General features: G+C 37.6%; 1 protein-coding gene across 1 annotated transcript in view; it reads right to left on the bottom strand.

Moving 5' to 3' along the window:
- The window catches only part of LOC131699602 (collagen alpha-1(XXV) chain-like), a 56,330-nt gene extending 47,185 nt beyond the window's left edge, over positions 1-9,145 (bottom strand). The window contains exons 1-2 of the mRNA XM_058996709.1: positions 8,495-9,145; positions 5,624-5,693 (exon numbers count right to left, since the gene is read on the bottom strand). Of these exons, the coding sequence (XP_058852692.1) occupies positions 5,624-5,693; positions 8,495-8,794 (370 nt within the window). The 5' untranslated portion in view covers positions 8,795-9,145. The remainder of the gene's footprint in view (positions 1-5,623; positions 5,694-8,494) is intronic.
- Positions 9,146-16,663: the final 7,518 nt, after the last annotated feature.

The following is a 16,663-nucleotide window of genomic DNA, read 5'->3' as shown; positions in this document are numbered from 1 at the left end:
TGCCAAGCGTGTTATTTTTACACATGAACCGAAGACTTGCTATAAAGCAAAAACCTCTTATAAAATATTACCACAAGAAAAGAATAGCTAAGTGTAATAGTGTTGTGAAAGCATGGTAAAGTATAAGTAAGTGTTTTAAAGCCCAGAAAGGTATGGTTGCCATGGTAAACTATGGTAAATGTATAGTACAACCATGATAAAAGCATGGGAAAACTACAAAACAACCATGCAAATTTAGTGTGGTAAACTTTTATAAGGGAGTGTATGCTGCAAAACCAAAAGTTTAAAAATAAAACTAAAATCTTCCAGAACATATTCTAAACACATTTCAGTGTTTATTTCTGTATTGGTTTTAGACTACATGTTTAATACAATAAGAAATTATAAAATGGATCAGAGATTCTTTGAACTGATTGGTCAATACGAGGGCCTTAATCTCTGAGAAAGGACCTTGAATGTTATCTTTCATGTTTAATCACTGTTCTAAATCAATCAATCCACCAGAAAATATGTAAATACAGTAAAAGTATTTTTACCTTTTTTCTGCTTGAAAGAAAATATCTGCACACGAATTAATGCGGTCTGTCAATGTAGACCAACTGCTTCCTTGCTGTTCTCTATACCATTAAATCTATGTATTTCAATTTAATATAGCAAATAAAGAAAATATACAAAAAAGTATAAATACATAAAATGGAGAATAGTGTTTGCTGTCAGCAGCAATAAAGTAACCACAATAGCACCTAGTCTCCGGTTTGAATGAATAGCTGAAGAAATCAAACAACTCGATGCAGATGGCTACTTTTAGCAGCTATTTCAGCGTATCACAGCGTATCACTTGGACTCTAAAGCCAGGAAGGCGGCTTTGAATAAACTTTATGAAGACACTGTGAACAAGTTACCTAACAAACACGAGTAGCATTAACACATGTACACTACTCGATCATTTTAATTACTAAAACTTTAGTATTTTTGCTAATTAAATTTTAGGACAAACAGTAACTTACTATTGAAACTTAAAAACACACAAACCTGCACTTAATTCCCAATTAAAATAAAGGTACCGGTACTTTTATTCTTTTAAATGTTTTACAAACAGTTCACAAACCATTTTCACTTCTGAACTGAACAGCTCCATGCAAGTTAATATATATATATATATATATATATATATATATATATATTAGTTTAGGCTTTTGGAAATACCCACAAAGCACCCATCACTGGGATAATGAAGCCTGAAGGCTACCAGACCACAGATTGAATTCCGAGCAAACTGCATTACAAATGGAATATTGAGGAAAACTTTTGTATTCATTCGCAACTAAAACTAGTGCTGCATTCAAATTACGAAAAAAAAAATAAAAGAAAAACTGTATATATCATCTAGTAAGGCCCTTCTCGTTTATGTTATGCTAATTGTCTAACCTGCTGCTGACTGAATCCTCCTTGCTGATGTGAGCGGCAGACCAAACAAGGACAAGACAGAAAAGGACTTTTGGCTGTTTTGGGTGCTTTTGGTGCCTGTGTAGTCTCTCTCACTTTTTGAATGTTATTATAGACTGCTTTTAAATCACATTGTTACTTTTTACTGTTCCTAAAGTAATTTTATTGCTATTATATATTGCTCAAATAGCAACTACTTTGCTGCTGTCTACTACTGTTGACTACTTGCTGCTAGCCACACTGCTTTTAACTTTGCCACTGTGTGTTCCACAGCTATTGCAGACTAATAGTTAGCTATGTGTTTTTCCAGATTCCTTTCCACTAAGTTGATCCCCAGTTCTGTACCTAATGTATGGATCCCTTGCTCCAATTGATATGTTTCAACACCTCAGGGAAGGGGGGGGAAATAGATTACTAGCAATATCTTTTAAATACTCATTCCCCAAACAAATCTTTCTTAACCAATACATCTTGGAAAATGGATTTGACTTTGTTGCTTTCACTGAAACTTGGCACTCTCCTGGAGATTTCTCCTCCTTGCATCTGGCTACATCTCCCAACTACTTTTTTCTTGACAAACCTCATAATTCAGGTAGGAGTGGTGGATCTGCTGTCATTTTTAAATCCTCCTAAGCTGCTACTGCCCTATCTTTTGACAACTATTCTTCTTTTGAATATCTTGCAGTAAAATTTGCATTTCCATTAGGTTTTATTCTTGTGGTACTTTATCGTCCACATAAAGCTACTTTGTTTATCCTGAATCCTCACATTGTGCTTTATTTGCTTACCACTAGACTCATTGTCATGGGTGACTTCAATCTTCATATGGACTCCCCCACTTACCCACCTGTTGCTTCTTTTATCAGCGTCATTGATTGTTTTGGACTTTATCAACATGTTAGATCCCAAACTCATAACCGTGGCCATATTTTAGATCTCATCTAACCTTTGGTCTTCAAGTTCTTGATCTCCACGTCAATGACTTTGCTGTATCGGACCACTACATTGATTCAACTGATCTTAACTTACTAAGTACATCTACTCCCATGAACAACAACTTCTCGATCTCATACCGCTCTAATTTGATCTCTAAATCGGGCCTCTTCCTGTATTGGGAGATGATGCAGTTGATCTTTATAACAATTTTCTTAAACATCTTGGACACTGCTTACCTTACTGAATTACTTTGTCCCGACTGGGTTCCTACCCATAGCTCCTCCCAGGCTGGCCTGCTGGTTGTTCCTGATGTGAAACAGGTTGATTTCGGAGGTCGTTCCTTTAACCACCTGGCTCCTGTGCTATGGAATGACCTCCCCGTTGACATCAGGAACTGCCAGGCAGTTGATAGGTTTAAAAAAGTTCTTCAGACTTATCTGTTCAGGCTCACATTTGGTTAAGGACCTTGGAGAAGCTTTCATAGCCAAATCTTGTTTTTGTTTCCTGATTTTATGATTGGTTTGTTTATTTTCTTTTAGATATTGTATTTTTCTCAAACTGTGTAAAGTGCCTTGAGATGTGCAGGTCTGCACATAAGGCGCTATTATATAAATTGAAGTTGTTGTTGTTGTTGTATATCCCACACACAGACATTCACCATCCTATAACTCTATACACTGGTTTATTATTAATCACAAGATAAAAATACAGCTATATTTGTTTTCCAATCATAACCACCCTGTATTTAGTCCATTGTAAATTTCATTGAAAAGAAGGGAAAGGTGGATGAAGAGAATACTGTTAAATGACCGAGAAGTGGCCAATTGTGATTCCACTGTTTTGTATGGACTTCATTCAAGTTCAATGGAATTCCGAGAGGTGCCTCAGGTATGATTTGTTAAAGCAGATAAGCACGGTAGAAAGAGGAACAGCTGATGTAATGAATAGGGTTTCTCTGCGATATAAGAGAGGTATAGGACTGCAAACAATGTTTTATTTTAAACAATTGAACCCGAAGCGGGCTTTACCGTCTGATAAGGCTCATCTGACTTGTGTCGTTAAATGTCCTGAGCCAAAGGTGAGGGCATTTAACATAACATTTATCATAAAACATTTTGGTCTGTGATTCGGGATATTGGTGGTACCTGCTCTTTTAAATGGTGAACCAACAGAATTAATACTGGAACTGAACAAGTTCAGGGTCTGAGAAATATTATTAATGCCTTTAACCAGTATTTTATACAAGCTTGAACACAATACTGATGCATTGTAAGTGGTTTTGGCACGGTTTAGCTGCAAAAGCTGTGCACCCTTGGGTAATCTGAAATGCATTTAATAATGTGTCCCGGGACCCTTGAAAGATCAGTGTAATTCTAGCATTACACACCCACTCTACAGAACAACATTGGAGCCAATACCGTCTATTCTCTCTCTGGTAAATACTTTGGATTTCAAAACTACTTTTCAAATCCAAAAATTAGCAACTGTTTTATCACACTCATACCCCAAATCAACAGATTCAAATAGAACTACACTACAATGTAAAAGATTCCTTCAATCAGCCCCTCTTTAAAAGGATTCACAATAATCATAATAATTAATTGATTTCACATTTAAGAGGGCCATTATGAAAGCTCACAGTGGATGCAGATGAGTGGGGTTTTGTTGAAACCCAGCAGGCTCTACACAGACATTCAACCCCTGCAGAACATGCCTCTTGTGCCTCAATTGAATGCCTGTTAGCTGCGGCTCAAAGTAATAATTGCTTGACAATTAAATTAATTTCACCATTATCTGGGATGCAGTGCTGGAAAAGAATCGCCACAACAGTTATAAAAACTGACAAATTACACCCCGATTTCACTGAATCATTTCTTGCAGTGTTTAACCTCCTAAAGAATCCACTGTCAAGTCTGCTTAGAAAATATATTGTACCACAATGTATGCAGACTTTAACAATGCAACAAGTTAAATCTGTTTTGTTTCTGAGCACTCAAAGACTTGAGCCTCTGAGAGTCAGTAGCTACTACAATAAGCAGAGATGACCAATAAAATACACAGAAGGGAGGATACATCAGCTGCTTGGCTGTGGAACCTGGCAGACCTACATACTGCAGAGTTCTGTATGCTAAACTGTGCTACTCTACTTGTATATTTAAACTTACATGTAAACCATCTTATCTTACGCTTTTATTTCTGAAAATCATAATATGTGGGGTAGATATCAGGTGTATGACTAAAATGTGATTGATACAAACCAGAATTTGACAATAACCAAAGTGATATTTTCAGGAGCTTGTCACCATTGACTCCCATTATACTCTGCTGAGGTCATTTCAATGTGGTGATTGAGAGGAACAGTAGTTCCTTGCGCCAAGTGATCAGCGAGAACTGCCAGAGACTCTCTCTACAGCAAGGATAGTTTCAGGCACAATAAAGGCAGATCGAACTTGTATCAAAACACAAGCTAATAGAAACAATTTAATAGAAACAATTGGGGCAACCTTGACCCGCAAACGCTTTTACAGTTCTGCCTATTTGCTTTGTGCTGGGCAAGGTTGCCCCAATGGTTTCTTGAAACTTGGCTTGCATTTTTGATATCTCCACTTTAAATGGCTGGGCACGTTTGATAACTTGGTGTTTTTTCACATTTCCAATGTGTTTTTTTTCAGATAATATTAAGAGGAGGAGTGATATTAAGTGGGTTTCACTAGTTTAACTAGTCTTGCTCGTCTTATAATACCACCCCCCCTCTTTTTTTAGGGGGGCCCTTAAGAACCAGCGACCTACAGTTCTCATGACTATGGAACAATGACAATAAACAGACTCAAGTATTTATAAACAAACTCAAAGTTCCTTATGCCAATAATGTTGGCAAAGAGCAGCAATACAAGCTCAGCAACAGCCCTGCTTCCAGCTGTGTATTTGCTGTTTTGTATTTCAGTTCCAGTGACTATGTTGACTCTTCTGCATTACCACTGCTGTGCCACTACAGCTCAATTCCCCTTGCTGTCAATCTCCTGACTGCTCCATGTCAAGACGACAGCCAGAGTGTCCTGAGCACCACCCAGAAGCTCTGCAGGGAACAGTCTCTTCATTTACACACCCTGCAGGTCTTCACCAATAACACCTACAGAATAACTTCCTCAGAGACAGCAGGGGGGGCTGTGGGATGGGCACAGCAATCAGCTGTCTAGAAGTACTTACTTCAGGTGAAGTGCAAAAAACAAGAAACACATACCTGGAGGGCAGGAGCACTGTGCCTGCAGGTCCCTGGCTGTCCGCAGTCTAGGCAACGCTTCACTTAACCTCTACACACAAGAAAGAGAGGAAATACGCGTTTATTAAGGGGGAACCACAGTAAACCAACCACTAGACACATTCCTGATCCTACTCTTGAGATGCCCCAGTGCTATATAGCATGCAGAACTACCCTTCCTATTGTTTTACTGTATAAACTTTCCATATGTTAAACTTGTACTTGATATGCTTCTGCTTAGCTCCCCTTTACACACTTCCCTCTGCTGTATGTTGAACTTAGTTATCCTTATAGCATGGCACTAGAACGCAGTACTACTGTAAAGGGTACAGTACTAACGTAATGTATTGGTACACAGAGTGGCATTGTCTTACTGAAAAAAGAAAATGATATTCACACACACTTCATATCACAATTTATTGCACTTTAAAAACAAATTAACTCGGTTTTCTTACAAGATTTTGCCACCCATGTTAAAAAGTACTTGCACATGTTGAGCACGTGCGTAATTACCCCACAAGCCTCAAAATAGGAGTGATTGGTTCCAGCTAATTATATTTAATTTAATTTTTAGTTATTTTTCGTTACAAGATCTCTATTTACTTTTTTTTTTAGAAACCTATCATCTTTATTTATTTATTTTTTTAATTTACATTTTTTGTAACTTAAGAAAATTATGTACAGAAATGTATTTACGCACTAAAGTAAACACTACTAAAGCTGAATTGCAAATAAGAATATTTTTCCATTTTCCTAAACCAAATTCACATAATCTAATTTTCATAAAACACTACCACAATTAATTAAGCTCCGTTAGAGGATAAACAAAACTTGTATTAGTCCTCATTATTTAATTCACACACAAAACAAATGCATTCGTTTGGAAGACCAAAGATGTATTGCAGACTATACAAGGTGTAAATCGAATCAGAAATGATTATTACATATTTCAGGTACAGCCTATAAAAGCTTCATTTCTAGGTACATCCATACGAGGCAAATCAAGGCCAAACTTCATTTCATAGAGTGTATAAAAGATTGTATTTAAACTGGAGGATTCCACAGCAAATCTGCAGCGCACAACTGCATGAAATATATACTGTAACTAGCAGATTTAATCCCGCCTTCACTGTGGAAGAGTCTTAGTGAGGCGCTGCAAAGTCCTACTGGAATTATTATTATTATTATTATTATTATTATTATATAAAATAGGCCTACGTTAAGGTGAATATGGATGAAACTGGTTTTGTTGTAAACGTCTCCCCCCTCCCCGAAAATATAAAACGATTGAATCATTTTTGGTTATGAATAGTTCCGTTTCATAAAAGTTGTCAATACATGTTGGTATTGTTCATATTTGTTCCAGTTACCACAAGCCTTTAGGTCTACAGAAATTGCGAGACTAGCTTAGAATTTTGTGCTTCAGTAGAGGGCAACATGAATTACTTTGGGTTCGCTGCAATTTTAATACGCAGCTGGGGGTCTCCGTACTAACCTCAGGATCATCCCCAGTTAGTACGCTCCGTGTAGTTAGTTGCAATTTACCTAAAGTGTAGTTAATGCATTTAAATGTATTTAAAAATCGGTTACAAAAAAACACAAAACATGCTTCTTTTGCAGCAAGACTGACAACTTTCCTAGAAACCAGATCTGTCTGGAAACGGGGATGGTGGAACTGACTCATTCAGTGTTTAACCGGGAAATCTATGATGCAATCGGTGTCTAATTCACAACCAAGATCTGAACTGACTGGAGGGAATTTAAACTTAATGATAGTATTTTTAAAACCACACATTACTATTAAAACCTGTCATAACATCCCAACAAAAAAATATATTGAAGGCAAATAGACTTAAGTGTGCAGACAATCCAAAAGCAACGTTTCATGTAATTTGCCACATTTGCTTCATGTACGCTACCGAAGTCTTATGGAGCAGTTATATCCGGAGTTAAAATCATTGCCAACTTATCAGTGAGCATCTCTGCGCTATTATTTTTAGCTCAAGTTCAAGGGAGACCCGGTGGCTTCCTTGCGTACTGTCTACATTCATTACTCATACCAAAGCGCTCATATGCTTTATCAAGACAAGTTTCCGATACCATTTCGATAGCATCTGGGAAGAGTAGTTATAAAATAGAACCATACTGCTTTTAGAATAGTCTGCTTTTTGTTTGCTTTTCAATCATGTCTTACCATTTGTTTAAATCCCTGTTATTCTTTTTGTACACTGTTTAAATATCCGAAGGTGAATGTTATACAATTGTTATATTAGCTGCAGTGCCCGTTTTAGTCTCTGGACGCTTCTAGTTTAGACTTCCAGCATATGAATTCATGAAGGGAATACCCACAGTCCCACGATAGCAAAAATAAAACACACGTGCTGCTTACAAGACACGGATAATTGTTTTAAACACTAACACAAACAAGGCTAGTCAAGAGTTGGTGAAATAACTCTGGCGTTTATATCAGTTCTACTTCTAGGGGTGGCAAAATATCAAGATATTCACTGTAAAGTTAGCAATGTTTGTAAAAATGAAATTCACTAGTAACATTCCATTCAAAGCGTGTATTTAAAGAGTCCTAAATGCTACTGGTAACAATAACAGTACTGTATTCTATTCTTTGGCAAAAAGGGTGCACATTTCTCTTTTGGCGTATGCGAAATACTTACCAACATCTTAAAATGTAACAGTTACAAACAATAGCAACAGCACTAACTTATCATATGAAACCAAAATAAATAACTGTATACAGATACACAAGATACAGTTAATCTAAATCAATCCCGTTCATCTGATACTGCATACATAGTGTCTTGATTTGAAATACTGTAGAGCATATGCAATTCTTACCTCTTGCAGAATACTTTCTATCGTATCTCGGATCACAGGTAATAGAGTCCCACCGTCAGTAAGAATACTGGTTTCTGCAGGAGCAAATACTGGTGCGTTTCCTTTCTCCAAAACTTTCACTCTGTTTTCCAGCTGAAAAGTTTTGAAGCTCAACAAAAAACAAAATGCCACCGAACTGACTGCCATCATGAAGCACAGGCATGTTGGTAAAGACACCAAACACCTGAAAAACTCAGACTTGGGTACCACTTTCTTGACGTCTGAGTTTTTATTTCGGTTTAGTTTCTCTGTTGAATCCATCTCGGCTGCAACTTTAAAAATAAAGTTTCTCTGTGCCACTTCTAGTTACGCTACAACACAGCTTCTTTTCTTCTACAAACAACCTATTTGACAAAACAGCAAGTCAAAATAAACTTCACACGATTACTTCATTAGGGTTCAACTGGACTTGGTCGCTTCAAAGAACGTTGGCACGTAAACCAAGCTGGCGCAATCGGGTCTCATCAGGAGTATTCTAACCAGCTGTGCGAAATGTGGAGCCGGTTGAGTAAAGTCGCATCTGCTCATCCAGGTTCAGCTGTGTTCAAAGTGAAGTGGATCTCGAGCCAGCCAATTTACTTTATGCAAAATTAGAATTCTGGCCAGTCGGTGATGCGGCCGCCCCTGCAACCACGTGGGCGGGGTGTGTAGCACAGAATTAACCAACATAAACAGTCGGTGCGAGTGCCCACAGGAGTGTTTACGCGCAAAGAAATGCGCTTGTGTTTCAGTGGTCTGTTAAACTGATACAGATGGGCTCCATTGTCACCACCTAGTTTAGTGAGATGCATTCTAAACTGTAACCCCGTTACAAAAATATACCACCGCACATGCCAGTATACTACTAATGTGCACTTTGAACATAATAAGCATTACATTCAGCATTGCAGCCCTTCATATGCGGAATAATTAGTCAAAAATGTTACACTTTTTATAGACATTTAATGAAACCTTCCAAATAAAAATGAGTTTTTGCTAGACTCGCACATTAAGATAAACAATTTTAATGCAATTTAAATCGCATTTGATAAGGATTTTGCTTTGGTTTTTTGATGTTACAATTGGTTGCTGATTAATTAAATAAAGTTCTACTTTGGTGACATGTTTCTACATTCCTGTTGATTTCTTTAATAAAACATCTTTAAATACCGCCTACACTACAAAACCAAATGTTTAGAATTAAACAAGAATTAAACATAAACCTTCTCATATTATTATTATTATTATTATTATTATTATTATTATTATTATTATTATTATTATTATTATTATTATTATAAAACAAACAAACAAACAACGTTTTATTGAAAGATTAATTTTTGCGTGAAGCAAATATGTTTGTTTTTATTTAATTCAAAAACGGGGTATCTTTATTGAAAAATAAAAATGTTCAAATAAGGCAATTTTTTTGGTGTTGTTCTACTTTTAAAATTATATATATACATACTGTGCTGTTTTACCAAAAAGGGTCTGCTTCATTTTTCTTATTGATGTTCACTCTCTCCAACTATCTCATGTCCCAAGAAATACAAGTAAGCCTTTAATTCACCCTGACTCATGAGTAAGATATATCATCAAATCAGTTGCTTTATTGATCAGACGCCAGTTAGATGAACATTTGAGCTATAGACATCAATATGGACTTTATGCCAGTCGAATAGATTTTCTAAGAATAAATTAAATACACTGCCTTAAACTACTGTTTAGAAGGTTTCACTGCAGGAGCCTAGACCCCAAGCATTGGTTTTCCATATGCTTATAAGCACATGGCTTAGGGGACTAACAGTTGAAGGCTGATCTGCTGCAGTGAGTTAAACCACACTGCTATAAAGTAAAGGGGGTAAAGTAGCATGCTGTTATTAACACATTTTATATTTAACTTATAAAACATGTCCAATTGTATCATTGTATAATTTGGGAGTACACCAAAGCACCAATAGGATTTTGTCCTCCAGCTTTAGTTTGGTCAGACTGTATCTTTATCTATATAAAACGCTGCTTTTTCACTGTGAGAAATCATTTTGGGTGTGTTTGATTGTTGTAGATATTCATTGTAAATGGATTTCCTACAGAATATGTCTCTCCCATAAAATAGGGAAAAAAATGGATGTTAAAAGTATTTTTTCCATTCATTTTATTAGTATTATTTCTACGTATGAAGAGTTGCTTTCTACAGAAAAGTATAACAAGGTCCATCCTAAAAAGTTTCATCCTCTTCTGAGCAATATACATTATCATCACTAACCCCCTCCTTCTGTTGTGCTTTAGATGTTTAGTCTTACATTTTCAGAATATGTAGATTTTTCCGAATCCAACTATAAAAACTTAAAAAAGTAAAAAGTTTGAACATCTTGGTACCTAATCACTTCCTCTGCTGTAGGTCACAGTGTCTGATTGCTGTTATAGAATCTGACCTACATTAAAGAAAGTCATTAACTACCAGGAATCAGATGTTTCAATGTTTATGTCTGGTTTCTAATCTTGGATTACCTTACCTAAGAAATGAATGATTTTTACATTAAAATATAGCAGCATATAGTGGGGTTGATGTAAGGATACGTGCAAAGTGATATGAGGCTGCAAAACACCCATATTGCGGCCCAAATCGGTGTTTTGCATATGCAAACTGTGTTTAGCAGTCGTAAAGTGGGACTTTAGCAGCCACTAAAAATGCGGCGTATGTAAAGAATGGTGATCACCTGTCGTTCTGCACCTGCTATCAAATCAGCATTTTGCCATCATTAATCCATTTAAATGATATTGAAATGTATTCAAATAAAGAAAAGAGCATGGAAATGGGCGGGGATCTGGAATACTAAGCGGGCGCAAACATTATAATGAAATGTAAGGATTTTGTCTTGCACTTGGGTAATTGCTGACCCTCCAAAAACATTGCACCTCCTGTTACAAGATGCAAACCATTGTAGAAGTGAGTAATTAAGAGCTGTATAAAACCACACACCTGCAGATACCTGTCATTGGCCTCAGGATGGCTGCCGTGGTTCACTTCCTGATGCGGCAACACTTTTGTTGAGAACAGGCAGGAAAACCTTTGGAGAAGGGCAATACGGAGAAGACCCTGCATAGTCAAACCCAGGGTCACTTTATTTGTGATGCCAGAGGATGCGGTGGTAAGGCATTATCGTCTCACTACGCAGGTCATCCTAGACCTAATAGCTTTATTTCACCTTTTTATTACCTGGGTGACTGTCGTCCTGGTAACATGACAGCATTGACTTTCTCCACTATAGAGGACCATATGGCCTCTTTGGTAGCATAACTGATGTTGAATGAGGCTTTTCCAAATAACTCAATTATTATGACCTTAGCTGTGAGGACTTTTAGCTCCTCAGAAAACTTTTTTCTTTTCTGTGTGCCAAGAGGACTTTGCTGCCCTTGATTTTTGTGCTCCACAAATCTCATACAGCGCCTACTGCTGTCTGTACTCCTAACTCACCTCACCTCTGGGCTGTAAATGTGGTCACTAAATACCCCGATGCACAGGCAGCACTCATTGCAACCCTCATTATCATGATTGCAGCTCATTATTTGTGCGTGTTGAGTAATTTACATTGCTCTTAAGCTTACATAGGCCGCAGTGCAAAATAATTGCCTGGTCGCTAGGCAATTTGGATTTTGCAGCCACAATTGTTTGCACTGCACCTATCCTTACTTCAGCCCTACTATGTACAAAAACACAAGATTTCCCAAAGTATCACTAGTAATTTAATTACACATAGTTTTGACCACTTACAGTAATTGTTTACTGCTTGGGTTGTGCAGCATTATTGGAAACACGCCTCCATCGCCATTGCTGCACACGTTCATTATTGGAAACACGCCTCCATCGCCATTGCTGCACACATTGGAAACACGCCTCATTGCTGCACACGTTGGAAACACGCTTCATTGCTGCACACGTTGGAAACACGCTTCATTGCTGCACACATTGGAAACACGCTTCATTGCTGCACACGTTGGAAACACGCCTCATTGCTGCACACGTTGGAAACACGCTTCAGTGCTGCACACATTGGAAACACGCTTCATTGCTGCACACGTTGGAAACACGCCTCATTGCTGCACACGTTGGAAACACGCGTCATTGCTGCACACATTGGAAACACGCTTCATTGCTGCACACGTTCATTATTGAAAACACGCCTCCATCACCATTGCTGCACATGTTCAGGAAACTAGCTTGAGCCTATTTTATGAGTATATCTTTTTATTTTCAATTCATGGTTCATTAAGAAAGTACAAAATATAAAAAAGTATTACAAGTAAAATATTTAAAATGTCAGGCAGCGCAACTGATAATGTTCTTTTTAACATTTTAAAAGAAAAGTTAAAATAGCTGCCTTTGTTCCAAAAAGGTATGACTATATATGTATCATAACTGTCAATAATTAAAAATGGTTATTTTTAATTTTATGCTGATTATGTAATAATTTGTTGCTTTATTATAAAGCTGAATCTCTAGTTTAATTTATACCTTTCAATAGAACAATTAGAAATGATAGAAATCACTTTTTGTGCTGTTTCTCTTTTTTTTAACTGCTCAAATACTTTTGTCTGTGACTGTATATATATATTAAGGGAAGGAGGCTCTTAAAGCTGAGCACTAAGAGTAAGACTTCCAGTGGTATAATGTGTATTTCTAATCCTGTGCTGAATTGTTATTAGATTAGAGGTGATCCATTTTGTAAGAGCTGTCTGTCTGCTGTATGTATTCTGCTTGACATAGTAAAGTGATGCTTGTCTGGTTACTAGCAGCTGATTGAACTCAAAACGTTGTCAAGTTTGGTCTAACAATAAAGGACCCCAGTGATTCAGCATCAACAACATTGCTGGGGAACCTATTTTCTACCCGCAGCACCCTGTGTAATGAGGTGTTTCCTACCCTCTAACTTTATTTCTAACTGTCCTCTGTCCTGGTCTCTGTGCTGTCATTAAAGGACTGGCTAGTTACCTTAACTGTGAACTTCAATAGAAATCCATAATCCATAGTTCATGCTTTGTTCACTACACCAGCCATAAACTAATGTAACACATTAATATGTTTATCGATCTCTATATTGTTCTGTAACACACTTCATTTTCCTTGGGGAGTCTCTCTGTTTAGTTAAATAGTGTTGAAACAGTTATTAAGCATTGAAAACAGATGCAAGATGATCAATTCTGGGGTCAAACTTAGTGTAAGAAATGAAGTTATAAATGCCTACTTACACTGATGCAGTGTTAAGTGTGAAAATCAACACAAGAAGAAACAGACCAGGGCTTCCAGACCACTAGAGAAGGAATTAGTTCATTTATAGTTTCACTTGAGGGTTTGAAATGATATATGGGCCCCCTACAGTACAGAAAGATCTACTCTCCATGAGACAAAACAGACACTAAAAGATCTCCCTCTCACTTACAGTTTAATTACAATATTTATGCTCACTGTTAAACACTAAACAGTGGCAATGCATGGTTTACATCGCTTCTTTTAAAAACTTGACATCTGAACTGTTCAGCACACTGTCATGCCAGATTAAGAGGTGTCTGCACATTGTGAAACATCTCTCCTTTGCTAAGCAGCTGACAGGTGGTGACAGGACCTGGTTCAATTCAAATCTGTGGATCATTCTGTTACCTGCACATTACCTTATCAATATTGCTGCCGGTACTCCTGTGAGCATGGCTATGATTGTCTATGTAATTAAGAAGTCTAATGTAAAGGTTTTTTTTTTAAATATAGAGCACTGTCAATTATTATATATACAGGGTTTAACATATTTATATTATTGTAGAATTCAAGTATGAGCTAGTGTTACTAATACAGACATTGACAAGAAATGCACAGGTCGAGACTGGATACAAACACAGCCTTGTGCTTGCCCAGATCTTAACCACTGTACAAGAGCCAGGCTTGTTGAGACCATCTCGTACAGATCTATGCACATTATATATGGAAAAAACTTAAAAATAATGCCTGTCACACTTCCAGAGCTGCTTTGTACAATATGGTGAGTATGAAAACATTTTCAGTTCTGAAAATGCTACATTATGGTAAAATTATAGTAAGGTCTGCTTATGATTTAAAAGTTGCAGTGTCTGGGCTCCCAAGTGGCGCATCCAGTAAAAGCACTCGCTAGAGTGCAGGATGCGCTCTATAGCCTGGACATCGCCGGTTCGAGTCCAGGCTATTCCACAGCCGACCGTGGACGGGAGCTCCCAGGGGGCGGCGCTAAATTGGCCGAGCGTCGTCCGGGGGGAGGGAGGGTTAGGTCGGCCAGGGTGTCCTCGGCTCACCGCACACCAGCGACCCCTGTAGTCTGGCCGGAGACGTTGTCCTCCGACGCTGTAGCTCTAAGGTGGCTGCATGGTGAGTCTGCAGAGTGTAAGAAGCGGCCGGCTGACGGCACACCCTTCGGAGGACAGCGTGTGTTCATCTTCGCCCCCTCCCGAATCAGCGCAGGGGTAGTAGCGGTGAGCTGAGCCTAAAAATAATTGGGCATTTCAAATTGGGGAGAAAATAATAAAAACTAATTGGCAACGACTAAATTATTAAAAAAAAAAAAAAAAAAAAAAGTTGCAGTGTCCAACAATCCGGCTCAGTTGTACACTTTAAATATGATACCTGCGTGAATCTGCAATTTAATTTAAGAGAAAACCACAATGTTGGTGTACAGGTTTCCTACCTCTCTGAACCCTTCTTGTGTTTCTGTCATTTAAAAAGTTATGCCTCTTTAACTACCTGCAGAAGCAGGTTATTAATGTCATCTGCAAGCCAAGGTGTAGGTCAGAGAAGCAAAACAAAAATTTAGAGGAAAAAAAAAACATCTGTTTCCATGTTTTCTGTTAGTGTCTAATTTACACAATGATTATAGTTTGCTGTAAAAGACTAGCCTACTGAGGCTGTTCAGTCTTCACTACAGGCAACCACACATTTTCTTTAAAGAACTTACAGACAAGATTAAAATCTCCTCATTTATGTTGCTCTCAAGACAGTTGCTGGTCTTTCTTCTGATCAGTTTATTTTCCAAGCTTGATCTTTACTTCCACTTGGGTGAATCTTAATTATCCCGACAAAACTACACATTCCAGGATAAATTGTCCCTCTCCTGTTCTCTTCCGTGGCTGCAGGTATAATGAACACCACTGTAGAGTTCTACATGCAGCATGGGCATGTTGAAACAGGTGTGTCTTGTCCAGTGTTTTCTAGGATTGAACTACAGCAGCACATCTGTTAGCAGTGCCTTGCCCTCATCTGCAGGCTTACACCATGACATGTTGGTCAACACAGATACTGAGCTGTGGAAGTGACGGATGCACAGGAATCCACTTCCAGATTCTTCCTCTTTCCAATAGTTGTTGCTGAATAGATGCACGACCCATAACTAGAATTTGGAGAATGTACCTACAATTCTGGCACTTCCAGGCAGTCAGTCTAACAAAACAAAACAGAATCCAAACAATTCAGGACCAAATACTGTACATCAGAACCCATCTGGAGTTATGTTCAGTAATAGCAATACAGTTTCCATAATCTATAATTTGTTGCTTTATTATAGCCTTCAAATCAATCAAAACATTATCAATTTAGCATGATATTTGTGCCATTGTGACTGAATCAAGTCAGATTTTTTTTGCAAACAAGAATTCGCTAATGGGCTGATTGTTTAATTATTGCCTAAATTCATACTAAACCGACAGTGGCTTTAGGATTACATTTACAGATGAGATAGTCCGACAGGCCTACACATTACCACTTATATTTGCATACATTTAAATGTTACTTATATTCCCTTTTTCATGGCCTGTCAGTGTAGTTAAAATAAGCAATTTCTAGCTTCCTATTACCAGTGTGCATTTGGCTCAATGTCAAGTTATGTAAAGTTTTGACTGCCCTCAAGTGGCCAAAAAGAAGAATTGTTACTGTCAAATGGTACCTAAAATACCAATTCCTTTTAAGCAATACTTTTGTTTCAGGTCTCCTGTATTTATTGTCTAGAAATACAGTACTGTGCAAAAGTTTTAGGCAGGTGTGAAAAAATGCTGTAAAGTAAGAATGCTTTCAAAAATAGACATGTTAATAGTTTATATTTATCAATTAACAAAATGCAAAGTGAGTGAACAGAAGAA

The sequence above is a fragment of the Acipenser ruthenus genome, chromosome 23, assembly GCF_902713425.1.
Source record: "Acipenser ruthenus chromosome 23, fAciRut3.2 maternal haplotype, whole genome shotgun sequence".
NCBI lineage: Eukaryota > Metazoa > Chordata > Actinopteri > Acipenseriformes > Acipenseridae > Acipenser > Acipenser ruthenus.
This window is presented reverse-complemented; position numbering and strand designations above follow the sequence as displayed.